At 38.2% G+C, this 26,794-nt stretch overlaps 1 protein-coding gene across 3 annotated transcripts; it reads right to left on the reverse strand.

Moving 5' to 3' along the window:
• Positions 1-5,004: 5,004 nt before the first annotated feature.
• Positions 5,005-26,563, reverse strand: DUSP19 (dual specificity phosphatase 19). 3 transcript variants are annotated; one of them, XM_032755209.2, is made up of 4 exons: positions 26,151-26,563; positions 21,525-21,571; positions 17,924-17,958; positions 5,005-9,575 (listed from the first exon to the last, which is right to left on the reverse strand). In XM_032755209.2, the coding sequence occupies exons 1-4, from the start codon at positions 26,374-26,376 to the stop codon at positions 9,518-9,520; spliced, it is 366 nt and encodes a 121-aa protein (XP_032611100.1). In that variant the 5' UTR covers positions 26,377-26,563; the 3' UTR covers positions 5,005-9,517. The 3 variants fall into 3 exon arrangements, with proteins under 3 accessions (XP_032611100.1, XP_032611098.1, XP_058296409.1); XM_032755207.2 differs by having other exon boundaries at positions 17,924-18,076; XM_058440426.1 differs by having other exon boundaries at positions 5,095-8,752; positions 17,924-18,076; positions 26,151-26,507.
• Between the last annotated feature and the right edge of the window lie 231 nt (positions 26,564-26,794).

Below are 26,794 nucleotides of genomic sequence, written 5' to 3' on the forward strand. Positions count from 1 at the left end.
TGAGTGAGTTCTCATGAGATCCGATGGTTTCATAAGGGGCTTCCCCCTTCGCTTCGTATTCATTCATTTCTCTCCTACCACTATGTGAAGAGGTGCTTTCCACCATGATTTTAAGTTTCCTGAGGCCTCGCCAGCCACGCAGAACTATGAGTCAATTAAACCTCTTCTCTTTAAATATTGCCCAGTCTTGGGCAGTTCTTTATGGCAATGTGAGAACAGACGAATACAGAAGAACTGTGTCCCATGGTTTGGCTGCCAGCTCAGCCACAGTAGAAACACCCTCCACCTATAAAGACTCTCATAGACTGAAAGTAAAGGAATGGAAAGATACTCCATGCAAATCAAAACCAAAAAAGAGCATGAGTAGTGGCTATATTTATATCCGACAAAATAGACTCCAAGACAAAATATATAAAAAGAGACAGTTACCATATAATGATAAAGGAGTCAATTCAACAAGAGGATATTACAATCATAAGTGTATATGTACCCAACACTGGAGCAACCAGATATATGAAACAATTATTATTAGAGCTAAAGAGGGAGATACATCCCAATACAATAATAGCTGGAAATAAGAGGGAGATATATCCCAATACAATAATGCTGGAGACTTCAACACTCACTTTCAGCTTTGGACAGATAATCCAGACAGAAAATCAACAAAGAAACATTGGATTTAATCTGCACTGTAGACCAAATGGACCTAATCGGTATTTACAGGACATTTTAGCCAACAGCTGCAGAATCACATTCTTGTCCTCAGCACATAGATAATTCTCAAGGATAGACCATATGTTAGGCCACAAAACAAGTCTTAAAAAATTCAAAAAAACATTGAAATCATATCAAGTATTTTTTCTGACCAGGAATGGTATAAAACTGGAAATCAATGGCAAGAGGAACTTCGGAAACTACACAAACATCTGGAAGTCAAATAATATGCTCCTGAATAACCAGTGGGCCAATGAAGAAATTAAGAACATAATTTAAAAATTTCTGGAAATAAAAGAAAATGGAAACACATCTTACCAAAACCTATGGGATACAGTGAAAGCAGTACTAAGAGGAAAGTTTATAGCAATAAGCACCTACAACAAAAAAGTAGAAAAACTTCAAATAAAAAACCTAACCATGCATCTGTAACAACTAGAAAAGCAAGAGCAAACCAAAACAAAATTAGTAGAAGAAAATAAATAGTAAATCTTCGAGCAGAAATAAATGAAACTGAAATGGAAAAAAATACAAAAGATCAATAAAATAAAAAGTTGTTCTTTGAAAAAATAAACAAAATTGACAAACTTTTAGTCAGACTAACACACTGAGTCAGAGTTCCCTTCTGACCCACAGTATGTCTAGAATAACAGACAGAAGACTAAATAAACAAAATCACAGATGGAGGAGACATTACAAGTGATACCCCAGATATTCAAGGGATCATTAGAAACTACTATAAGCAACTGTATGCCAGTAATTGCAAAACCTAGAAAAAATGAAACAATTCCTAGAAACATACAACCTACTTACACTGAACCATAAAAATATCCAAAACCTGAAAAGACCAATAACAAGGAATGAGATCAAAGCCATAATAAAAAGTCTGCCAGCAAAGAAAAATCCAGGACCCCATTGGCTTTACTCCTGAATTTTATGAAACATTTAAAGAAAGACTAAAATCAATCCTACTCAAACTATTTTGAAAAACAGAGGAGAAAGCAAGATTTCCAAATGTATTCTATGAGGTTAGTATTACCCTGATACCAAAATCACACAAAGACACATTAGAAAAAAGCTGGAAGCATTCCCTTCGAAAACTGGCATAAGACAAGGATGCCTTCTCACCACTCCTATTCAACATACTATTGGAAGTTCTGGCCAGGGCAATCAGGCAAGAGAAAGAAATGAAGCATATTCAAATAGGAAAAGAGGTAGCCAAATTCTCTCTGTTTGCAGATGATATGAGTGTATAGTTAGAAAACCCCAACATCTCAGCCCAAAATCTCCTTAAGCTGATAAACAACTTCAGTAAAGTCTCAGGATCCAAAATCAATTGTGCAAAAATCACAAGCATTCCTATACTCCAATAAAAGACAAACAAAGAAAATAAAATAAAAGAAAATGGAAATATAAGGGATGTGAAGGACCTCTTCAAGGAGAACTACAAACCACTGCTCAAGGAAATAAGAGAGGACACAAACAAATGGAAAAACATTCCATGCTCATGGATAAGAAGAATCAATATTGTGAAAATGGCCATACTGCCCAAAGCAATTTATAGATTCAATGCTATTCCCAACAAACTACCATTGACTTTCTTCACAGAATTAGAAAAAACTACTTTAAATTTCATATGGAAACAAAAAAAGCCCATATAACCAAGACAATCCTAAGCAAAAAGAACAAAGGTGGAGGCTTCACGCTACCTGACTTCAAACAATACTACAAGTCTACAGTAACCAAAACAGCATGGTTCTGGTACCAAAACAGATATATAGACCAATGGAACAGGACAGAGGCCTCAGAAATAATGCCACACATCTACAACCATCTGATCTTTGACAAAGCTGACAAAAACAAGCAACAGGGAAAGGATTCCCTATTTAATAAATGGTGCTGGGAAAACTAGCTAGCCATATGCAGAAAACTGAAACTGGATCACTTCCTTATACCTTATACAAAAATTAACTCAAGATGGATTAAAGATGTAAGCGTAAAACCTAAAACCATAAAAACCCTAGAAGGAAACCTAGGCTATACCATTCAGGACATAGGCATGGGCAAAGACTTCACTACTGAAACATCAAAAGCAATTGCAACAAAAGCCAAAATTGACAAATGGGATCTAATTAAACTAAAGAGCTTCTGCACAGCAAAAGAAACTATCATGAGAGTGAATGGGCAACCTACAGAATTGGAGAAAATTTTTGCAATCTATCCATCTGACGAAGGTCTAATATCCTGAATCTACAAGGAATTTAAACAAATATACAAAAAAAAAAAACCCTCACCAAAGAGTGGGTGAAGGATATGAACAGACACCTCTCAAAAGAAGACATTTATGTGGCCAACAAACATATGAAAAAAAAGCTCGTCATCGCTGGTCTTTAGAGAAAAGCAAATCAAAACCACGATGAGATACCATCTCATGCCAGTTAGAGTGGCGATCATTAAAAAGTCAGGAAACAACAGATGCTGCAGAGGATGTGGAGAAATAGGAACGCATTTACACTGTTGGTGGGAGTATAAATTAGTTCCACCATTGTGGAAGACAGTGGGGCGATTCCTCAAGGATCTAGAATCAGAAATACCATTTGACTCAGCAGTCCCATTACTGGGTATATACCAAAAGGATTATAAATCATTCTACTATAAAGACACATGCACACGTATGTTTATTGCAGCACTATTTACAATAGCAAAGACTTGGAACCAACCCAAATGCCCATCAATGATAGACTGGATAAAGAAAATGTGGCATATATACACCATGGAATACTAGCAGCTATAAAAAAGAATGAGTTCATGTCCTTTGCAGGGACATGGATGAAGCTAGAAACCATCATTCTCAGCAAACTAACACAGAAACAGAAAACCAAACACCAAATGTTCTCACTCATAAGTAGGAGCTGAACACATGGACACAGGGAGGGGAATATCACACACTGGGGCCTGTTGAGGGGTGGGGGGTAAGGGGAGGGATAGCATTAGGAGAAATACCTAACACATGTGGGGCTTAAAACCTAGATGACAGGTTGAAGGGTGCAGCAAACCACCACGGCACATGTGTACCTGTGTAAAAAACCCCCAAGTTCTGCACATGTATCCCAGAACTAAAAGTATAATAATAATAAAAAGGACACATTAAAAAAGAAAACTATTGGCCTGCATCCCTGATGGACATTGATACATACCCAAAAGAAAGGAAATTCATATATCAAAGAGATATCTGCAGTCCCATGTTTATTGTGGCACTATTCACAATAGCCAAGATTTGGAAGCAACCTAAGTGTCCATCAACAGATGAATGGATAAATAACATGTAGTACATATACAAAATGGAGTACTATTCAACCATGAAAAAGAGTAAGATCCCGTCCTTTGGAAAAACATGGATAGAACTGGAGGACATTCTGTTGTCAAATAAGACTGGCACAGATAGATAAACTTCACATGTTCTCACTCCTTTGTGGGAGCCAAAAATTAAAACAGTTGAACACATGGAGATAGACAGTAGAATGATGGTTACTAGAAGCTGGAAAGAATAGTGGGGGCATGAAGGGAAGAAGTGTGATGGCTAATGAGTATTAAAATATAGCTAGATAGAATAAGATCTAGTATTTGATAGCACAACAGGGTGACTACAGTCAACAATAATTTACTGTACATTTAAAAATAACTATTACAAAGATATAACAACCTGTTTGCATGAGCGTGGGAGGTGGGTGCCACACTATGTACAAATAATCTCAATGCAGTCATGGTTAGAATCTAGGGTAATTTAATCTGACAGTAACTCAACATCTCTTAAATAAGGTATTCTATTGAATTTTCATTGACAATCTGTCCACAGTGATGCCAATTATAAGCTCTCACTCTAGCTTTTCTCTTTTGTTTTTTGAGACAGAGTCTCGCTCTGTCGCCCAGGCTGGAGTGCAGTGGTGCAATCTCGGTTCACTGCAAACTCTGCCTCCCAGGTTCAAGCGATTCTCCTGCCTCAGCCTCCCAAGTAGCTGGGACTACAGGCATGTGCCACCATGCCCGGCTAATTTTTTTTTGTATTTTTAGTAGAGACGGCGTTTCACTGTATTGGCCAGGCTGCTCTTGAACTCCTGACCTCGTGATCTGCTTGCCTCAGCCTCCCAAAATGTTGAAATTACAGGCGTGAGCCACCGCACCCAGCCGGCTTTTCATTTCTTGAAGAGACGGGAACAACAAATCTTCGTAGATCTAAACTCAGTTACATTTTAAAATATAAAGTTGTGTGTCTTGCCAATAGATTTTTTTTTTTTTTTTTTTTTTTGAGACAGAGTCTCACCCTGTCACCTAGAAGTGCAGTGGTGCTATCTCGGCTCACTGCCACCTCCACCTCCCAGGGTCAAGCGATACTCCTACCTCAGCCTCCTGAGAAGCTGGGATTACAGGCACCCACCACCACGCCTGGGTAATTTTTGTATTTTTAGTGATGGGGTTTTGCCATGTTGGCCAGGCTGGTCTTGAACTCCTGGCCTCAAATGATCCACCTCCTTGGCCTCCCAAAATGTTGGGATTACAGGCATGAGCCACCACGCCTGGCCACCAACAGATTTTTTAATCCAGAATTTGACAGCAAGTAAGTGTTACATCTTTTAAAACAAATAGCTTCAAAGAAATATATTAATAGGGAACTATTAAACATATCATTTTTATTAAAGTATATCAACACCTAGAAACAATAAAGGGTACATGATGAACATGTATAAAAATAAGTAACTCAAAGCTTTACTTGAAATAGAAAAGTCTAACTATAAGTTATTTTTTGTGTACATCAATTGAAACAAACCATAAGTTTGTTAATTATAATGCCATTTTATGTATTGCAAGAATATACAACTTCAAAGTCTTCTGGTTTAAATTCCTAAATAACTACAGGGTAACTAAATATGTTCAGGATCCTTCAGGCAGAAAAATCAACTATTTAGAGTCACCTGGAACAAATAAGTAATCATGCCACATTTCTGTTGTTTTTAAATTTATCATGGTTTTGCTTATAAAGGTATTGACTCATTCGGTTAACTCTGTAAGGTTATAAGATGATATTCTGATTTATACTTGCTACATTTATGACTACTTGGAGAAACAACACTTGAAGGGAACCTTCTATATACATTTGAACAATCCGAGTTACAAATAATCATGCTGACAAATTCAGGTTTCCCCATTACCACTAAAATTATCAGAGTCTAAGCTGAAAAAAAAAATCCAAGCATTGTATTCATACATTTTAATCAAGGTTCAACAGGGAAGAAGGGAAGAAAAAGTAAAATTGCAAACAAAATGTCAAATACTATACTCCATTTCCTCTGAAATATTTGTCTTTGAATTAGTATATTGGTCTAAATTTTGCCTCCAAAAATCTAAGAAAAATATTGTTTGGTTTCTTCAAAAATCTACATACTTCTTGAGTTTTCTATTCAAATTTTATGTAATCAGAAACCTATTTTAAAGCATAAAATTAGAAAAACATTTAAAAATTATTAACTTTAATTAACCTCAAATAAATAGAATTGTATTGTATGCTCCACTGCCTTTGTTCTACTCAGCTTTTTCAGTTTGCAGTTCAAAGCCTCCATATTTCTTTTCAATGTTTAAAAAGACATGCTGTTTTCATTTTCCCTTTCCTTTAAAAAATGGCAGAATAATCTATTTAAAAACAAAGAGGAAAAAACTCCTTGAAATATTTTTCCTCTCCTTTAAAACGTAACTATATTTGGTGTATGTATCTTTTAAGTTTACAGTACGTGAGAAAGAGGATCATAATCATAAAGTTCTTTTTTAAAAATAACTAGGAATGACAGAGTGATTTATCTCCATGGGAAGTGCAATAAACATATTGTATAGTATACATGACCTTATGCTTTACTTGGTGCCCCTAAAAGACTGAATTATGTTCATTGATCTATTTTAATACAGCAAACTACAATTTAACATTAAAACAAACTTGATGCTCAAAGCACTTCTGTAGAAGATACAAAAGATAAATGTTTGAATCTTACCCGGATCACTATAGGCAACAACTAAGCATACAAACTACAGACATAAATAATACACAATCCAGGCCAGGTATAGTGGCTAACGCTGTAATCCCAGCACTTTGGGAGACCAAGGCGGGCAGATCACTTGCGGTCAGGAGTTCGAGACCAGCCTGACCAACATGGTTAAACCCCGTCTCTACCAAAAAAAATACAAAATTTGCTGGGCATGGTGGCACATGCCTATAATCCCAGCTACTTGGGAGGCTGATACAGGAGAATCGCTTGAAGCTGGGAGGCAGAGGTTGCAGTGAGCCAAGATCACGCCACTGCACTCCAGCCTGGGCAATAAGAGCAAAACTCTGTCTCAAATAATAATAACATCATTAAGAGCAAAACTCCATCTCAAAAATAATAATAATAATAATAATACATGATCCATTATGAACAAATTCTATCAAGGCTTCATGTGACATTTAATGGCTGAAAACTAAACAGGACTTAGCAAAATAAAATGTATTTAAATACATCCTTTCTTGTGAAAGGAGAAGGCTCATCCAGTGATACTGACCATAGAGAGAACCTATACATTAGTCTCATATTTAAGAGGGTTCTGCCTGCCTTGGTTGGCTTCAAAGAGCTCACTGTAGGTTGATTATATTTAGACTGCTTCTTAGCAGAAGCAGAGTTCATAACAGTTCATAACATCACAAGTGATGGCATCTTGTCACGGTGTAAGCAATCTCAAAACATAACTTGCATTTATCACTTCTACTTTTTGCTCATGACAGCATATGAAAGCCTGCCTTCTTAAATGCACAGATGTGCTCAATATGCACTTTCCATCTATGCTTGCTCTCTATAATGTATATTTAAGAAGAGCTCAAGACTTTTAAAAATAAAATCTACATGGCAATGATATCTTCTAAGTCATGAAAAACTATGTGGAAACTATCAGGCCAGGCGTGGTGGCTGATGCCTGTAATCCTAGCACTTGGGGAGGCGGGAGGATCACTTAAGCCTAGGAGTTTGAGATCAGCCTGGGCAACATGGCAAGACTCCTGTCTCTACAAAAATAAAAATAAAATTAGCCAGATGTGGTGGTGCACAGCTGTAGTCTCAGCTACTCAGGAGACTGAGGTGGGAGGATTGCTTGAGCCCAGGAGGTAGAGGCTGCAGTGCGTTGTGTTCATGCCACTCCACTCTAGCCTAGGTGACAGAGCAAGACCCTGTCTCGAAAAAAAAAGAAAAGAAAAAAGAAAGAAACTGTCCTAATTAATTAATTTTAAGTATACCATATTCTGAAGAAAAAATCAAAATCTTTAAGCAAATTTATAATGTACAGAGCTCAGTCCTGCAAATACAGAGACATTAAAGAAAAAGAACCTATTCAAAGGCCAAAGATAAAACTGTAAATGATTCTGGGTCTCCTAAAAGTATATTTAAAGTTTCTTACAAAACCATAACCCTTCTCCCCTAAAAAATATGTTCTCTGGTAGAACACTGAAGTAGAAAACAGACCACTAAACAATGATCTTGCAGTATCAAACATTTTCTCAAAAAATTGTGACATAGGATCAAAAAACAGAATGCTAGGCACCCAAGATAAAAAGCACAAAATGTAAGAGAATAGATCACCTATTCAAAGAACCAAAGCTCACAATAACGTATGACAGAACATCTACACATTAAAAAAAAAAAGAAAGAAAGAAATGCAGATAACAGAATTGAAAAAACCAAAATGAGGTCGGACGCAGTGGCTCACACCTGTAATCTCAGCATTTAGGGAGGCCAAGGTGGATGGATCACCTGAGGTCACGAGTTCGAGACTGCCTGGCCTACGTGGTGAAACTCCATCTCTACTAAAAATACAAAAATTAGCCGGGCATGGTGGCAGGCACCTATAATCCCAGCTACTTGGGAGGCTGAGGCAGGAGAATCGCTTGAACCCAGGAGGCAAAGGTTGCAGTGAGCCGAGATTGCGCCATTGCACTCCAGCCTGGGTGACGAGAGACAAACTCCATCTAAAAAAAAAAAAAAGAAGAAGACAAAATGAAAAGTGTATATTTTTCATAAGAGAACATAAGAATTTTGTGAATATTGTAGCCACTGTATAAATATTGTATAAACCTTCAGATACTGGTTATCTCTTTTGGGAGATTGAAGGTATTCATTTTTAATCTTAAAAAGATTCTTTAAAAAGAAATTTACTTCCCTTTGAAATAGTAAGTTAAGTAGCATTTCAAGTTTTTCTTTCATAAAAACAGTTGCTGGAACAGAAAAATCGGCTTCATTAAATGATTCTCTCCATGCTCTAAATACACATTTTAAATTTAAACCTTTTTCTTCTACAGAACGCAATGATTACTAATACTTTGTTATTTTCCCTTAGCAATTTAAAAAAGCATTTAATCACACATTATAATAACAAAGAAAAAGTAAAGACATTTGAAATTTACTTATACAGTAGGTCAGGACAATCAAATTGACCTCCATTTATGCATTAAAAAGTCAAGAGAAAAAAGGGAGTTTTGCTAGTCTACTCTCTAAAAAAGGGAAAAGATGGCTATAGAAGTCAATTCAGAAACTACAGTTGTCCATTGTCTGCTACAATGCAACTCATGAACTGTTCTCCTGTATTCTGTCACACTTATTGCTTTCTTTGCCCTCTTGATATGTACGAAGCTGCTCCATGAAGCCAGAATTTGGACATATGGAAGGTCTTGCATTTTTCACCAAAGAAAAAGCACTGGTAAATGAGGTTTGTTCAGAATTCATCAGGAAACCTATTACAATTGCAGCAGCCCTGGAAACGCCTGCATTACAATGAACAAGAACCACTCCATCCTACAAAAAAAAAAAAAATCAAACAAAAATCTTCATTATTCATTTGAGAAAGGTTATTAAATCAATTGCACATTCTTATACTACTTGAAGGTATAATATTCAATTTTATTGATTTATTTGATTCAATTTATTTGATTATTGAAATAAAATTCATTACCAGCAACAAATGGAAACTCAATCAATCAATCAATCAACCTGTACCTCCCTTACCTACTAATCCATGATTGAAATGCTTTAATGATGTTTGGAATACTGAAACAGTATCTTTCATTAAACTAAAGTAATCCAGTAAAGAACACATTAAAACCTAACAACTTAGTTGCCAAATGTATCAGTAAAGTACACATAAAAACCTAATAACTTAGTAGTCAAATGTATCAGTAAAGTACACATGAAAACCTAACAACTTTGTAGCCAAATGTATCAGTAAAGTACACATAAAACCTAACAACTTAGTATATAAGTGTATATAAATAAGAAAAAAACCACAGGAAATATATGTGGAAACATAAAATAATAACTATAAACTAAACAGAAAGCCAGAAATACTCCAGAGTATAATTAGTGTTCTCATAAATAAGCTAGTGTCAATGGCTTGCAAATCTGTTTAAATAATCAGCAAGGAAAAAATTTTCTACCCTTGGACATATTTTATTCTGGCAGGAAGTTACTTAAAAATATTTAAACTTATGAGGTAGTAAAATGTGACACAAATAGCTCATAACAATGTGAAGTGGAAAAGGTAATCAGACACCAGCATGAGGTCAATAAATGAAAAACGTTTCAGGTAACTTGCAAATGATACTTTCCAAGTGAAAAGAGACACAGTGCAAGACCAATGCTGATGAGGGCAGTATTGTATTAATAATGAATGTGATAGATCTGATGGGACAGTATTGGTACAGCTTGGCCTATCTGAAGCTTTTAAAAAGTTAATGATCTAAATGAAATGCGGTGAACTGTGAGCACACCCTCCAGAATTAGACATTTTAGTTACTTCATTTCTTGATTCTTTACTTGGTACAACACAAAAAAAGACGAGAGCAGGAGGGAAAAAATATACTACTGAAAACCCTCTACCCAAAGCACATATTAACAATACTATTGTTATGACTCATTGGATTATTTTACTTCTGCAAGGCAGTTTTCTGATTCATACATCTGTTGCAAAACTCCTTTCCTTGATCTGCTGTAACAAATTTGCAAGTGCATCTCTTTTCAAGAAAGCCAAATGATTAATAACAAAATTAGTTAACATTTTGAAAATCCTCATATAAAAAGGACAATACCAATTGTTTTCTTTTTTCACATCTTACATTACTATGGGATATTACTGTTTTCTATAGATATTTATGGCTCATTTTCAAACTTCAACAGTTTCTATATAAGAAAATCAAAACACACATATTCACTATACACCTTGGGAACTTTTCTAATTTTGTATCAATAGCCCATTTTTACAAAACTTAAGATGTTTAAAAATTATATTAAAGTAACTGATGAAAATTATTAATGAACTTCATTTAGCATAAAACAAATTAATTAGATACGCCACAGAAACTTGCAATCATAAGCTTAATAAGCAAGAGATATCGTTCAATGTCACTTTTAATATTTCCTGCTTATATACTAGTTGGCTTTACTTTATGATGCATACATAGGCTTTTGAACATGAAACTAGCTTTATTTTCAGTCTTACACATTGTGCATCCGATTTTAGCTAATGTTTTAAAATGATATTATTTTCTTCTTTCTACTTTATATAATAGCTGTTTTTCTACAGCTTTTCAATTTACCTACTTTCTACCTTTTGATTATTCCTTAGGTATCATACTGTCCTTGAAAGTATTTCCAGAGAAATTGTTGGCTTTATATCCCTTTTCCAGAGCTCAAAATAGTAACAATTTATAAACCATTTTTTTTCCTTTGCACTTGCTGTCGTCCTATGCCTAGAAGACCTTTGCTCTTCTTGGTACAGCTAATTCTGACTTCTGTTCTAAGACTGCCTCTTTCCAAGTGAAATGAGGGCAGGAGAAATGTCTTAGCCATCTTTGTATGCCTGGTATTTAGTGTAATTCTTGGCATATAGTAGTTCTTCCATAACTGTTTGCTAAGTTAATAAATTTGTTCTGCATTACTGAAAGAAAAGTGTTCTTTCAAAAATTCAAAATCACCATTTTGCTATGGGCAAGTAGTAACCTATAGGCAGACAGTAATTATGCTATGTTATTTCCATTTCATAGAGTTGTCTTTGTTCTTGTGCTGTTATAGTTTTCAACTAGATTGCAAGCTCCTTGAGGGCAGCAATGTGTATCCCTCACATCTTCTCAGAATAAGTAATTAATATTTGTTAACAGTAACTGAGCCAGGCCCAGGTGTTTTTCCTTATATTTAACTTCCATTAAAACTTCGGCATGGCCAGGCACAGTGGCTCACACCTGTAATCCCAGCACTTTGGGAGGCTGAGGCAGGTGGATCACAAGGTCAGGAGTCCGAGACCAGCCTGGCCAACATGGTGAAACCCCATCTCTACTAAAAATACAAAAATTAGCTGGGCATGGTGGTAGGCACCTGTAATCCCAGCTACTTAGGAGGCTGAGGCAGGAGAATTGCTTGAACTCAGGAGGCAGAGGTTGCAGTGAGCTGAGATCGTGCCACTGTACTCCAGCCTGGTTGACAGAGTAAGATTCTGTCTCAAAAAAAAAAAAGAAAAAAAAAAAAAAAGCTTGGGCATAAGCACTATTCATAATAGCAAAGACACGGAATCAACTCAAATGCCAATCAATGATAGTCTGTATATGAAAATGTGGTACATATACCCCATGGAATACTATGCAGCCATAAAAGGAAAGAGATCATGTCCTTTGCAGGAACATAGATGGAGCTGGAAGCCATTACCCTTAGCAAACTGACGCAGGAACAGAAAATGAAACACTGCATGTCTCACTTATAGGTAGAAGCTGAACAATGTGAAGACAGAGACACATGGAGGGAACAACACAAACTGGGGGCCTGTTGGGGTGAGGTGGGGTAGGAGGAGGGAGAGCATCAGGAAAAATAACTAATACATGCTGGGTGATGGGTTGATAAGTGCAGCAAATCCCCATGGCACGTGTTTACCAATGTAACAAACCTGCACATCCTGTACATGTGCCCCAGAACTTAAAAAAACCTTGGGTATAATGTGATAGTCTGCAAGTGTTTGACAGCCACCTATGATGAAATAAGAATTTTGCAGTGGAATGAAAATCAATTGTCACTAAAAATATACTCCTTAGTTCAGCGTTCGGGTGGGGTGGGGGAGTAGCCAAAATCTCTCAAAGAACTAAGCAATGTCTTGGTTTATATTCAGGCACAACCTTCTTATCCTGCAGAGCTCTGGTAGCAAACTGGACCACACTTTGAGGAGCACAGGTCAGAGAAGTCCACTCATGACTATCCACAGTAGTAGAGGGGAATGTAAACATGACAAATACAAAAAAGTGATGGGTTAGACTGCTTTGAAACAAACTGGAAGAAGTAAGGCAAGAGAATAGGGTCTGGCGGCAGGGAACCTAAGTCTGTCTCACTCCGATTTCCTAGAACTAAAGTCAAAGGAAAACCCTAACTTTCCACACCTAAGTAACAAAAGGACCAGAGGCTACTGCCTTTGCAAACCCCCCACCTTTTCTGAATGCAGATGGAAAATTTGTTGTCCACAACCAATCAGACTGATTGCAGGCCAAGTCTTCATTTGCACAGAAGTATAACTTTGTAACTTCACCCTAGCCTCTCATTGGTTGCTTTTTGCAACCAATCAGATGTTTGCACAGGAGGGTGACCTTTGTAACTTCACTTCAGCCTCTGGTTGGCTGCTTTCTCCAACCAATCAGACTGACTGCAGGATACCACTTCATTTACATAAGGTGAGCATGAAGTGGCCATTGGGAAACTTCTAGTGGGTATTTGGACCCAAGAAGATTCTGTATCCTGTCCCTTGGGCTGCTGCTTGGACCTGCTCCGACACTGTGGAGTCTGCTTTTGCTTTCAATAAATCCCTGCTTTTGCTCTTTTGTTGCTTCATTCTTTCTTTGCTTTGATGGGCATTTTGTCCAATTATTTGTTCAAAATGCCAAGAACCTGGACAACTTGCAGTCATGATCCTCTATTGGTAACAGAAGCATCTAAAAACTTAGTGAATTTAGGTACTTATTTAGACCCATAATGTTTCTCTAATGAACTTTTACTTATATTGAACAAAAAACTACCAACAGCTTACATGTCTCATAGTAGGCAATAAGATAAATTATAGACTCACCAACTACCAGAATACTGTGCAAAAATGTAAAATGACTTGAATCATTAAGTATAAAAAGCAGGCTATACAGAGGGGACTAGGGCCGGAGACGGGACCAGGAAGGAACTGAGGACCAAGAAGTGCAAATATCAGTACCCAGGACCACAGTGGCCGCCCAGAGGTCCCGATCTCACGTGTGATATCACCCTGTCAGCCCTCCCCTCCTGAGCAGGGATCCAAGAATGTGCCAAGAGTCCTGCTGGCCTCAGCCAGGTAGGCCTGTACATAGGGTCCACGTGCAATAGGGAGGGACGTCTTCTATTTTTTGCTGCCCACTCCCAGCCCACTGTCTGGGACAGGGGGGAGAAGGTATTTTCAAGATAAAGCACAGGTACCACAAATAAAATCATGAAGTTGCCAAAAGAAAAAAAAAGCAAGCTATAAAAGAATATAAACTGTATGATACTATTTTCATAAAAATATATATACAGGTCTAGAAAAATATATCAAAATGCTAACAATGCTTATATCTAAGTGTGGAAGTATCTTAATTTTCATCTGTATTTTCCATTTTTTCTACAAAGAACATGGACTACTTACATCATGTTTTTAAAATCACATCTTATAAATAATAAACATGAAATATCAAATATACATTGTCATACTTTGTTACCTTGCACATAACAAGAGGGGACAAATAAATTTAGTTCCTAAAAGGACTCTTTGGGCTATAGAAGCTACCATTGCTGTTCCTCTCGGGTGTATTTCTGTCCCTTTAGGCATAAAGGAAGGACAGAGAAACCAAACAGAGTTTTGCAAGTACAGAGAGAAATGAGTAAAGACTTAGGAAATGGAAACCATTCCATTTCGCAATGGTATGTAAAAAGATGAAAACAACAAACTAGAGCCTAGAAAGGTAGTTTTAAAACATGTAATTCACTGAGTAATTAGATTTAACAATACTTAAATATAAAATAGACAAAGGCATGAAGAGATCTTTTCTTAAAAAATGAAAAAAATTCAAGAATTCTATTGCTAAAACAAAATATATGTTAGCCTTCCAGGCATGGTGGCTGATGCCTATAATTCCAGCACTTTGGGAGGCCGAGGCAGGTGGATCACTTGATGTCAGGCGTTTGAGACCATCCTGGCCAACATGGCAAAACCCCATCTCTACTAAAAATACAAAAATTAGCCAGGCGTGGTGGCACACACCTGTAATCCCAGTTACTAGGGAGGCTGAGGCAGGAGAATCACTTGAGCCCAGGAGGTGGAGTTGCAGTGAGCTGAGATTGTGTCACTGCACTGAGTTTTCAGGGCAGGGAAATACTGGCTGAGGTTAGAATCCCGGTATAAGACATAAGGCTTGAGAGGGTAGAACATATTTCTGAAATCTAATTCATCTTATCAGAAACATTTTCTGCAACTCCTCAGATTCTTGTGGTGCCGCCATCTCACAGACCCTCTCAACACACTCCACCTTGGCTACCACCTCCATGGCTGACTGCTCTCCCCTTAGGTCCATTCACTTTTGCCTGTCAAAGAAGGAGCTCTTCTTCCATGGTGTCCACAGCATAGACAGGCGTAATCTGAGTTCTGGATTTTCTATTTCTCAACTTGGTTGAAAAGTTGTATTACAGGGTGTTAGATTTGGCTTCAAGGTGGTTGCTGAAGGAGTGGAATGTTATAACACAGAATTGTGGGGTTGGTTATATCCCCACTGGCAAACTTTGACCAATGGGAAACAGGAGCTGACAGGAAGCCAGGCAGATAAATCCTCCCTCCCAGGCTGGGTTGAGGTGCAGTTTCTTTGTACTGCCTGTCCAGAGATATTTTGGGTGGTAGAGTAGCTGTACTTGCTGAATAGCCAACAGTCAGCTCCCTGTGAAATGAGCCCAGCAGGGTAAATGCATCACTTTGTATTGCTTCTCCTCCCACCTTGAATCACTTTCCTTTTTGCCACTCTCACTGCCTAGAGATTGTACCTCTCAAATTAAGCATCAACTCTAAATCCTCATCTCAGGCTTTATTTTTAGGAAACCCAAGCTAAAATCCACTCTAATTTACTGGCCCAAATTAAGGCAAACTTTATTTTTTTAATTTATTTAAAATTCCAAGCTTATTAGAATATTCAATCTCTTGCTTTTCTTTCTAGATACTATTAGCCTCTCTAATTTTTACTTGCAACATTTACATCTCTTCTAATGTTAATATGAATATGGATGATATCTATACTTTGCCATCTCTGGCATACTCTACAGCTCCTTAGAGAAGGAGCCAATACAGAAACAGCCTTTTTATTTTTAAAACTATTAACTCACACACTGGAATGTTACAATCCAGAGCCTGTAAATTTTTTCACAAGAAAACAGAATGGTCAATATTAGGCTTTGAATTAGAAAACCTCTTCCTTGGCCAGGTGCGGTGGCTCATGCCTATAATCCTAGCACTTTGGGAGGCTGAGGCGGGCGGTCTGCTTGAGCTCAGGAGTCCAAGACCAGCCTGGGCAACACAGTGAAACCCTGTCTCTACTAAAATACAAAAAATTACCCAGGTGTGGCAGTGTGCTCCTGTAGTCTCAGCTACATGGGAGGATGAGGCAGGAGAATCACTTGAACCCGAGAGGCGGAGGTTGCAGTGAGCCGGAGGTTACAGTGCACTGAGATCACACTACTGCACTCCAGCCTGGCAACCGAGCGAGACTCCATCTCAAAAAAAAAAACACAAAAAACAAAAAACAAAAAAACCCTCTTCCTTTGCTTCCATCCAAATACAGTCATGCATCATTTAACAATAGTGATGCATTCTGAGAAATGTGTCGTTGGGCAGTTTCTTTGTGGAGTAAACATCACAGAGTGCACTCACCCAAACCTAGAATGGTATGGCCTATTGCTCCAAGATTACAAACCTGTTCAGATGTTACTATACTGACTTGTAGGCAACTGTAACACAATGGTATGTATTTGTGTATCTAAACATACATAAACATAGAAAAGGTATGGTAAAAATACATTATTATAATCTTACGGAACTGCCATCATATATGCAGTCCAAACATCTCTATGCAGTGCATGACTGTATCTGCTATTAAGTAAAGTTGATGAACAGTAGAATTGAATAGTTTTATATTTTCCAGGTAGTCTAGTAGGAAGGCACGTAGAACAGTGCTGGGCACCTAAGGTATTCAATAAATATTACTAAATGAAAGGAAAGAAGGGAGAGAGGATGAGAAAATGGGAAGGAGAAAAGGTAAAGGGAGAGGAGGTAGGCCAGAGTTCAATTAAACCTGATTGTAATCCTGTCATTGTTAGGTGTTCCAGAAGAGTTATTCCTCTCTGTAAATGCTTCTACTTTCCCATCTACGTATCTTACATAAAGTCTGTAAGAATTATTTGCTGACTAAAAATGGTGACATTTCAAGGAATAATTATTGATAACAGCCAACCTAGAAACTTTGCCTGTCAGAATGTTGACTTCAATAACAAGATTGAAGTACTATATGATGTTGGCTATTGGTCTTCTAACTTCAGAAAACCAACAGACAGCTTCTGATCAGCATTTTCATACAATCTAAGTAAAGCAATACACATTTAGTCCTTAGAGTCCTTAAAATTTTACTGCTAAATATGCATAGTTTCACAATAACTATCTCATTCATTAAAATGAAATGCATATTAATCATCATAAATACACTAACAAGTCTAGAGCAGTCTCTGTTTTATAGTCCCCCTGAATATCTTGCAAACTGGTCAGAGGTCAGGTGGCTATAAACCCTCAAAGGAAATCTAACTACATGTCTACAGAGGAAAACTCAGTAAGCAGAGGATTTTATCTCTGAACATTTCTCAGTAAGGTATAGGAAAATGAGAAACTGAATTAATGTTGAAACTAAACATCTCATTGAAAAAAGAGCAATTAACCAAATAATTGTAGGAAATAATGAAATATTGTTAGAAGGGAAATTTCATAATGGTTTTTTAGAGATTCATTATAAAAATAATAAAGATTGGGTAATGGATCCATACTTTCAAATTTCTGCTTCTGCAGAACTGTGGCTCAAAACAAAACTCACCTTTCTTTTTGCTTCTTCAATAAATTCAAAACATTCTGGAAAATAAGACAGGATGTTGGTTTCAGGCAGATCCAATATACAAATGCTCTTATATGTAAAGTCACTGAGGAAAGCATTTTCAACTCCATATGCAACATTAAGAATATGAGTCACCTTAAAGAGAAAGAAAAAAGATGATTGTTTTAAATCCCATGAATTAGGTTACCTAAAAAGAGACTGGGGTGTTGATGTCTATAACAAGAAAGGTAAAAAATTTAAATGCGACTCACTTGAATGATAATACTGCTTCAATCCCACACCAGAAGTGCTCCTTCTACTATATGTTTTTTTCTCTCTCTCTTTTTTAACTTATTGTTATCATCATGTAGAGACAGGGTCTCTTTCTGTCACCCAGGCTGGAGTGCAATGATGCAATCACAGGCCACTGCAATCTTGAACTCCTAGGCTCAGGTGATCCTCCCGCCTCAGCCTCCCAAGTAGCTGGGACTACAGGCATGTACCACCATACCCAGCTAACTTTTTTTTTTTTTCTCGAGAAGGGGGGGGTGGTCTCACTTTTTTTGCCCAGGCTGGTCTCGAACTCCTAGCCTCAAGTGATGCTCCCACTTCTGCCTCCCACAGTGCTGGGATTACAGGTATAAGCCACCACATCTGGCCTATATATTCTCATAGCCCTGGACTTGCCCTATTACAGCTCATACCACTTAGAGATTGTTTTTCTCTTTCATTGCACTAGAAACTCCATGAGGGTAGGGACCATGTTTAACTTAGTGTTATAAGCGAATGAGCAGTGAGTTTAGCAGAAAATACTTAAAATCTTTCTTGAATTAATCTGTGAATATCCATATAAAAACTTAAATAGGAGAAGTATATCGGTGATATACAACTTTCCTTTCTAGAATTATTTCCCTATTTTCCTTCATATTCTTTACTTAATAAAATGGTTCTCCAGGATGACTGCACATTAGAGTCACCTGATGAACTCTTAAAAACTATCAATACTACAGGGTCTCATAACCAGAGATTCTGATGAACTAATCTGGCTGAAAAGTAAGGGGAGGTGTGGCTGTAAAATATTTTCTTTCAGATGGTACACTTGAGCAACCTCCTCCTCTTGCATCTATGTATTTGAGCCCCTTTTCCTAGAGTCCACCAACCATGTGGAAGAAAGCCATGTAGACAGTCCATTAAGCTAATCCAAAGGCTGAGAATCACTTGAACCCAGGAGGTGAAGGTTGCAGTGAGCCACGATTATGCCACTGCACTCCAGCCTGAGCAAATGAGCGAGACTGTCTCAAAAAAAAAAACACAAAAAACTAACAACTTTGTCCACATCTGTACTTCCCCTCTGCCTTCTGATTACAATGAGGGATGTGCTCGTGCATCTTTGATAAGGCTCATTCCAGAACCTGTGCTTGGAGTCACAGTGCTTCCTACTTTCTTGGCATCTCCCCATAGTCATAATTCTTGCTTTTCTGTATCTTCAATTCCTTCTTCTACCATCAGCCTTAAAACATGCTCAAAGCTCTCCCATCCCCCTCCTCACCTATGGCTCCTCTCTCTTTTTTTTTCCCCTTGCCATCACTTCCCCACTTCTCAATCTTCTGCAATATGGCTTTTGCCTCCAATTCAAATGAAACTGTTTCCACCAAACGCACTAACAACCTCTCTGTCACCAAGTCCCATGGACATAATTTAGTCCTAATCGTACATAAACTTTTGCAGCATCTGACATTGCTGACTCTCTCCTCCTTAAAACACTATTCTCTTTAGCTTCCATGACACCACCTTTTTGTTCTACCTTCTTTTGGCCTCTTTTAGATCCTCCTTTCCCACTGCAGACTCTTCTTTGTTTGATCATTCCACATAGGGTGATATTCTACAATTTATCAGTTCTGTGATAAGATTCTGTCATAGGCCCTCTTCTCTCTTACTTTACACTTTTCCCCAGGCAGCTTCATCTATTCTAATGATTTCAGTAACTACTTAAAAGCTGCAGATTCCTAAATCTATATATTCACCTCTATTCTGAACTTCAGACCCTACATATCCATCCACCTAGATGATCCACATCACCCAAAATCTAACATGTTCAAAACTGAGCACACTGTTTCTCCTTCAAAGCCTGTTCCTTCTAGGTTGTTTTCAATCTCATGGAACAATAACTTTACTTAGTTACCAAAGAAAGCTAAATATCAGCCTTGACTCCTCCTTCTCCCTTAGCCCCACTCCCCATCCTGCCTCATAAGTAATCAAATTTTAAGAATTCTACCCTCTAAAAAACCACTCACATCTATCTAATTCTATCTCCACTAAATCTTAATCTCAGCCACTATCATCTTTTCCTTAGATTACTGCAATAACTTTATAATCAGTTTCCCATCTCTAACTTGAGCAACCCTCCAATCGATTTTCCACACTGCTTCTATTGACAAATCTTTCTAACTGCAAATTTGACCTTGTTACACCTCTGGGTAACTTCTCAGTGGCTTTCCACAGTCTTTCGGATCAAGTCCAAACAACGAACTTTGGCTTACATGGCCTTTTGTGATCTGGCTCATGCTTACCTCTCTCTCTGGCCTTGTCTCTTGGTGCCCTTCTTTCTCATACTCTCTATTCCAGGGTCACTGAACTTTTCTGTCCCTGAAAGCATCCGCCTTTCTCTTGCTTCTGGGCCTTCACACGTATCATTTATTCTGCATGAACACTTTTCTTTCCTTTTTTTTTTTTTTTGAGAAAGAGTCTTGCTTTGTCGCCCAGTCTGGAGTACAGTAGCAAAATCATAGCACACTGTAACCTCGAAATCCTGGGGTCAACCAATCCTCCTGCCTTGGCCTCCCAAAGCCTTGGGATTACAGGTTGTCTACTCCTTTCCTAGCCTCTTCAGAGAAATACTTCAATATCACTTCCTCCAGGAAGTCTCCCCCCATTCACCTATCCCCCCCAAAACAAACCAAACCAAACATGGGTTAAGAGCATCATCTCCTATGCACTTCTATAGCACCCTGTACTTCCCCATCAAAGCACACAAATGCTGTTCTATAGCTGCTTCTCTCTCTTCTCTGTCTGCCCCTTAGGCCATAGGTTTCAAGTGAACAAGAATCTCTTGCACTCCTTCAACTATAGCAATTCCATGATCTGAAACAGTGCTCAACAAAATGGTAGAGGGCTAAAAATTCTTTTGAGTAAATGTGTAATAAATCACATCAGTTGCATGGAGTAGAGTGGCCGGAAATGGCATCACAGAAGACGTGGTATGTGAGTTGGGACTTAAGGCATGGACAGGTCTTGGACAGAGATGAGGGAAAGTCTATCCCACACAGAGGAACTACATAAACACAGGCAAGAAAGACATGCCTCCAAGGTCAGGTTCATGAGCGTATATGAAGGAGATCAAGAAAAATGTAGGACTGGAAAGATAGATTACAGATCCACATATTTGAATTATGTGCCAATTATTTTTCAACTCTATTGAAATGATAGCCAAAGTGTTACCAAATAAACTCCATAATATACCAAAGATGGACCAATACAGTTTTTCCTAAATAAAACAATTAAAATATTCTGTGTATATGGTGCCAGACTTAAAGCATTTTTTTACCTTATTCTTTTTCAGTGTATCCAAATCATGAGCAGCATCTTGTGACCCTAGAAGAAATAAATGATACCACCTTGAACACAAATATAATCATCTTGACCTTTTATATAAATTTGTACAGCAATTCTGTTATTTAAAAAAAAAAAAAAGACCAACAACTTGGAAGGACCTTAGTCCAACTTTCTGAAGGGTGATTTGATAACAGTCATCCTACATAAACTCTTGGACTCTGAAATCCTACTTCTAAAAATTTGTCCTAAAAGTTATAGATGTTGCAAAGATTAGCTGTAAGGATGTTCACCATAGTATTGTTTGTAATATAAACAAAACAAAAACAAAAGAACACTAAAAACCCAATAATAGCTGTTGCATTAAATAAAAAATGGTACAATTGTGTAGTGAAATACATACAGCCATTACCACCATTAGAAATAAGAAATGTAAGCCTGAACAACATTGTGAGACCCTGCCTATAGAAAAAAATTTTTTTTTAATTAGCCAGGCATGGTAGTGCATGCTTGTATTCCCAGGTATTCAGAAGGCTAAGGCAGGAGGATCCCTTGAATCTAGGAATTCGGGGTTACAGTAAGCCATGGTTATGCCACTGCACTCCAGCCTCGGTGACACAGCAAGAAGAAAGAAAAGAAAAAGACAAGACGAGATGAGACGAGACGAGACGAGATGAGACACGACACGATGGAGGGAGGGAAAGAGGGAGGGAGGGAGAGAGGGAGGGAGGAAGGAAGGAAGGAAGGAAGGAAGGAAGGAAGGAAGGAAGGAAAGAAGGAAGGAAGAAAGAAAGGGAGGGAAGGGAAGAAAGAGAGGAAGAGAGAGAGAAAGAAGAAATGTGGTAAAATATGTATAGCACGGAGGAGTGGTAGCTCCTGTCTGTAATCCCAGCACTTTGGGAGGCTGAGGCGGTTGGATCACTTGAGGTCAGGAGCTCGAGACCAGCCTGGCCAAGATGGCACAACCCCATCTCTACTAAAAATACAAAAATTAGCTGGGCATGGTGGTGCACGCCTGTAATCCCAGCTACTAAGGAGGCTGAGGCATGAGACTTGCTTGAACCTGGGAGGCAGAGGTTGCAGTGAGCCAAGATTGTGCCACTGCACTCCAGCCTGGGTGACAGAGTGAGACTCTGTCTCAAAAAAAAAAAAGAAAGAAAGAAAAATGTTCTCAATGTATCTGGTGATAAAAGCAAGTTACAAAATACCATCATCCATTTTTATAACAACAAAAAATATGTATATGCTTAAAAAATGGAAAGGAGGTGTATACAGACAAAATGTTAATAGTGGGGTGGCAGGTGATTTTTTTTTCTTCTTTATGCTCATTCTGACTTTTTACAATAAACATCTCTTTATTTTGTAACTTAAAAAAGGATATTACAAAAACCACACACTCACAAGATGACTCTGCGCCAGCTGGTTGGGAACACCCAGTAGCTTAGAGCAAATGCTGTTGGTCTCCAAGATCCCACCCACGCTCCATGTATCACTAGGGCTGTGCCCTTCTACAATCTCTTTCCGTCACAGCTGGCTTCGCAGATCTCCCACACTTGGAAACTGGCTCTAGTTAATAAGCAAGTTCATATGGAGAATAACTAGTTAAAATAAAGTGAGTTTCACAGTTTAAAGATTTCAAGTATTTTACTTTCCTGAATTAGGTTCTAGTTCATAAACTTTTTTTTTTTTTAAGTTACCCATCTGGGAATTCAGCCAATTTTTATTATGTGATTTTAGGTGGCTGAAAGGCCAGCAAGTATGCTGTTTGGCCAATATCCTCTTGATAATACCAAGCTTACAGGTTCGTTACTGAGCTCACATTCAGCTTTATTATACTTAAAAGTTAGCCTATCAACATATTAATATTTGTTAAAGCTGAATGGTATATACATAATTGTCTATTAGTTTCTGTAATTTTCTATAAATTTGAAATACTTCATAATTTTTTTAAAATTCTGTTTTCTAATGTAGAAATCCCTCACCAACTCCAGAGGAAAAAATAGGTTCAAATAATTGAAACTTGGTGGTTTAGTCAGGCGCGGTGGCTCATGCCTGTAATCGCAGAAATTTGGGAGGCCAAGGCGGGCAGACTGCTCAAGCCCAGGAGTTCAAGACCAGCTTGGGCAACATGGTAAAACCGCATCTCTACAAAAAGTACAAAAAATTAGCCAGGCATGGTGGTGTGCACCTGTAGTCCCAGCTATTTAGAGGCTGAGGTGGGAGGATCGCTGGAGCCTGGAAGGCAGAGGTTGCAGTGAGCCAAGACCGTGCCACTGCACTCCACCCTGGATTTATTTTGAGACCCTATCTCAAAATAAATACATAAATAATAAATAATTATCTGTCTATATATAATTTTCAAAGCCTAGGACAAAAAAGCTGTCTAAAATCTTTCCTCCATTCTTTCAATGGTCCGAGGGCCTATGTAATATTTTTTAAATGCAGTCACTTTTTAGAGTTTACAAACTAAAAAAGATTACATTTTTACAACTCTTCATTTTCTTTATTCATCACCAAAACCAAAAGTTGTTTGGCATGCGGTGCTGGGAGGAAGCTGTGTTGCTTTGAGGAGGTGAAGGAAGCTCTTAGAACCAACCTGCAAACAACCCCAGTCTCCCAGACATAAACTAAGTCTGGTCAGAAACAACTCTTTCTCTACTAAAAATACAAAAAAAAAAAAAAAATTAGCCGGGCGTGGTGGCGGGCGCCTGTAATCCCAGCTACTCGGAGAGGCTGAGGCAGGAGAATGGCGTGAACCCGGGAGGCGGAGCTTGCAGCGAGCCGAGATCGCGCCACTGCACTCCAGCCTGGGCGAAAGAGCGAGACTCTGTCTCAAAAAAAAAAAAAAAAAAACAAAAAACTCTTTCAACATTCATGTAGAGGAACTGTAGGTGGAACCACCCATGGGTCCTTTAGGAATGAGGCACTTGTAATTAGGCAGAAAAAGGTGCACTTTCAGAAGAGAGGAGGTTGTTCCTGATCAAAGTATCCCATTCCAGAGAGAAGGCCTTATTAGGGCTAGTTTCAGAAGTTCCTCCCAGGACTCTCCCACTATCCTGGGGAGGTTTCCAACCCCAATCTCAACACTACCTTGATCAGTTCACTTTGGATAAGTCCACAAATAATAATAATAGTAATAAGCAAAGTTCATGAAGACCCTAAATTGGTGAATGATATATGAAAATTCTACCATAATTATTCCAAGCCATGATTACTACAGTGGAAGCCAAAATAACTGAAAAATGTGCCGGGACATATTTTCTTTCCTAGATATGGTGAGCAAGGCCTAGGTGAACTTTTCAGATTACCTAAATAACTCACTTTTTCACTGTAAATGTGACAAGAATATGGTACAATTTTTCACGGGGCTGTAGCAACTAGTTAGAGACATTTATTTGGTGAATTTAAAGACAGCCTATGTAACAACTCATATAATATTTTAAAACTTATATGTATACTGCAATTGATTTGCATCAAAAACCTTTCACAACAACCTCAGGAGGATCCTATGACATAAGCAGATACTGTTACTTCATCTTTACAAATGGCTTTTTGGAGGACCAGAAAGGATAAATGGCTTGCACCAGCTAATCTAGTAAATTAGAGGCAGAGCAGTATTGAAAATTTGGTCTATGTGAGGCAGCCTAGTATAACAATAGACAGCAGGAGTCCATCAGACTTGGGCTTGATGCATACCTCTGTTATTTACTAGGTGTGTTACCTTGTGTAAATTACTTCACCAATTTTAAATCCTGGTTTCTATTTGTAAAACAAAGCTGATAATCCCTACTTCACAGGATTCCTCAAAGGAGTGAGACACTAGGTGAACAGTACCTGGGCTATTTCTCAGTCTTCTCTCTATTCAAGAATGCCTTAGCTGCATAGCGACAAGTCATTTAGTCTTTCCAGGTCTTAATTTCTCTATTCATAAATAGAAATAATTCAGACGTACTTGAAAACATTCTTGACTATTTTTTTAAGAACACCACACCATATTCTGGCCAAATTAACAAGTTTGTACTTTTATAACCTTGTTTCATTTGCTATTTGTGAACTACGCTTGTATAGGGGGTCAGTATTTCTATAATACGAAATAAATCATAAGATCTTAAGATCTCCTTCTCTTAAACACTCCAAAAACAGACACCATGAACAGACGTGGCCACAGGAGGCATGTATTCCGCACAGTCTGTAAGAGCTGCGCAGGCCAGCAAGCACAGGACTATTTCGAGTATTAACTTTTCTATTGTCACTTGTAGTTCTGCCTGATACATTCTTTTTTCATTCCTTTTTTTTTTAAGCTGTATCTTTTATAATCCAAGAAAACACAACATCAATGTGTTATTCTCCAGAGAAGTTAGAGAAACGGGAAGAAAGCTTTTCTAAAATTCAAATAAGCAGTGCCAAGTGCTACTAGAATAGCATCTGTGCTTCTTATGGGTACACTGTGAGGCAGAAACGGCTCTAGCTGGCTAATGTAAGTTCCATATCCAAAAAAGGAAACAGTTCAGCTTTTCGGCAGGATAGCTGATAATACAGACTATTACGCATAAAGGGGGAAAATGAGAACATAATCTGGCTAAAAGGACTCAACGATCTAGTGGCAAGTCGATATACTCACCTAGGAGCAACCATGGCTTAATAACGCCAACTTGCAGGTCCGAGCTAAGGTCCTGCACATAACCACAACCACCCCCACTGCTCGGCTCTACTTCTTCCACAACATGAATTCTGGCATCTTTCCATGTTTCTATGATTTTCTTTCCAGTTAGCGTTGTCACCCTGGTGCATTGCTTCCTGAGATTATTCCGGGAGAATGCTTTAATTTCCTGGTTAAGGGAGTGCATTACATGAGCAGTGGCTGGGAACAAATACAAACAAATCCAGCAGGCACAGAGAAGGGCTGAACTGCTCGTCCCTTATTGCCCAGGTAACAAAGACAGCCTCAGAGGTGCTCGCCCATCCAGGTAACAGCAGCAGCCACAGGCCAACAAACGGAGTCGTCTAGCTCCGTTTCTCCCAGCGATGCAATGTAAGGCGAAATTTGATTGGTCATTGAGACACAAGTGCCGATTGGATGCTGTTTCTTCTTCCTGTCAGCCAGAAACCTGCATTTTCCCGAAAGGCTCAAGGGATCCCCTGGGGGAGATTTCTTATTGTTGCCGTTTAAACTGAGCTTTATAATATACGCAGAATGGTAAAATATAAGACTTCGTTGGAGAGAGGAATGACATGTCCTGGTTCTTTAAAGGCAGTGATTTTCTG

Source organism: Hylobates moloch, unplaced genomic scaffold, assembly GCF_009828535.3.
Source record: "Hylobates moloch isolate HMO894 unplaced genomic scaffold, HMol_V3 SCAFFOLD_1, whole genome shotgun sequence".
NCBI lineage: Eukaryota > Metazoa > Chordata > Mammalia > Primates > Hylobatidae > Hylobates > Hylobates moloch.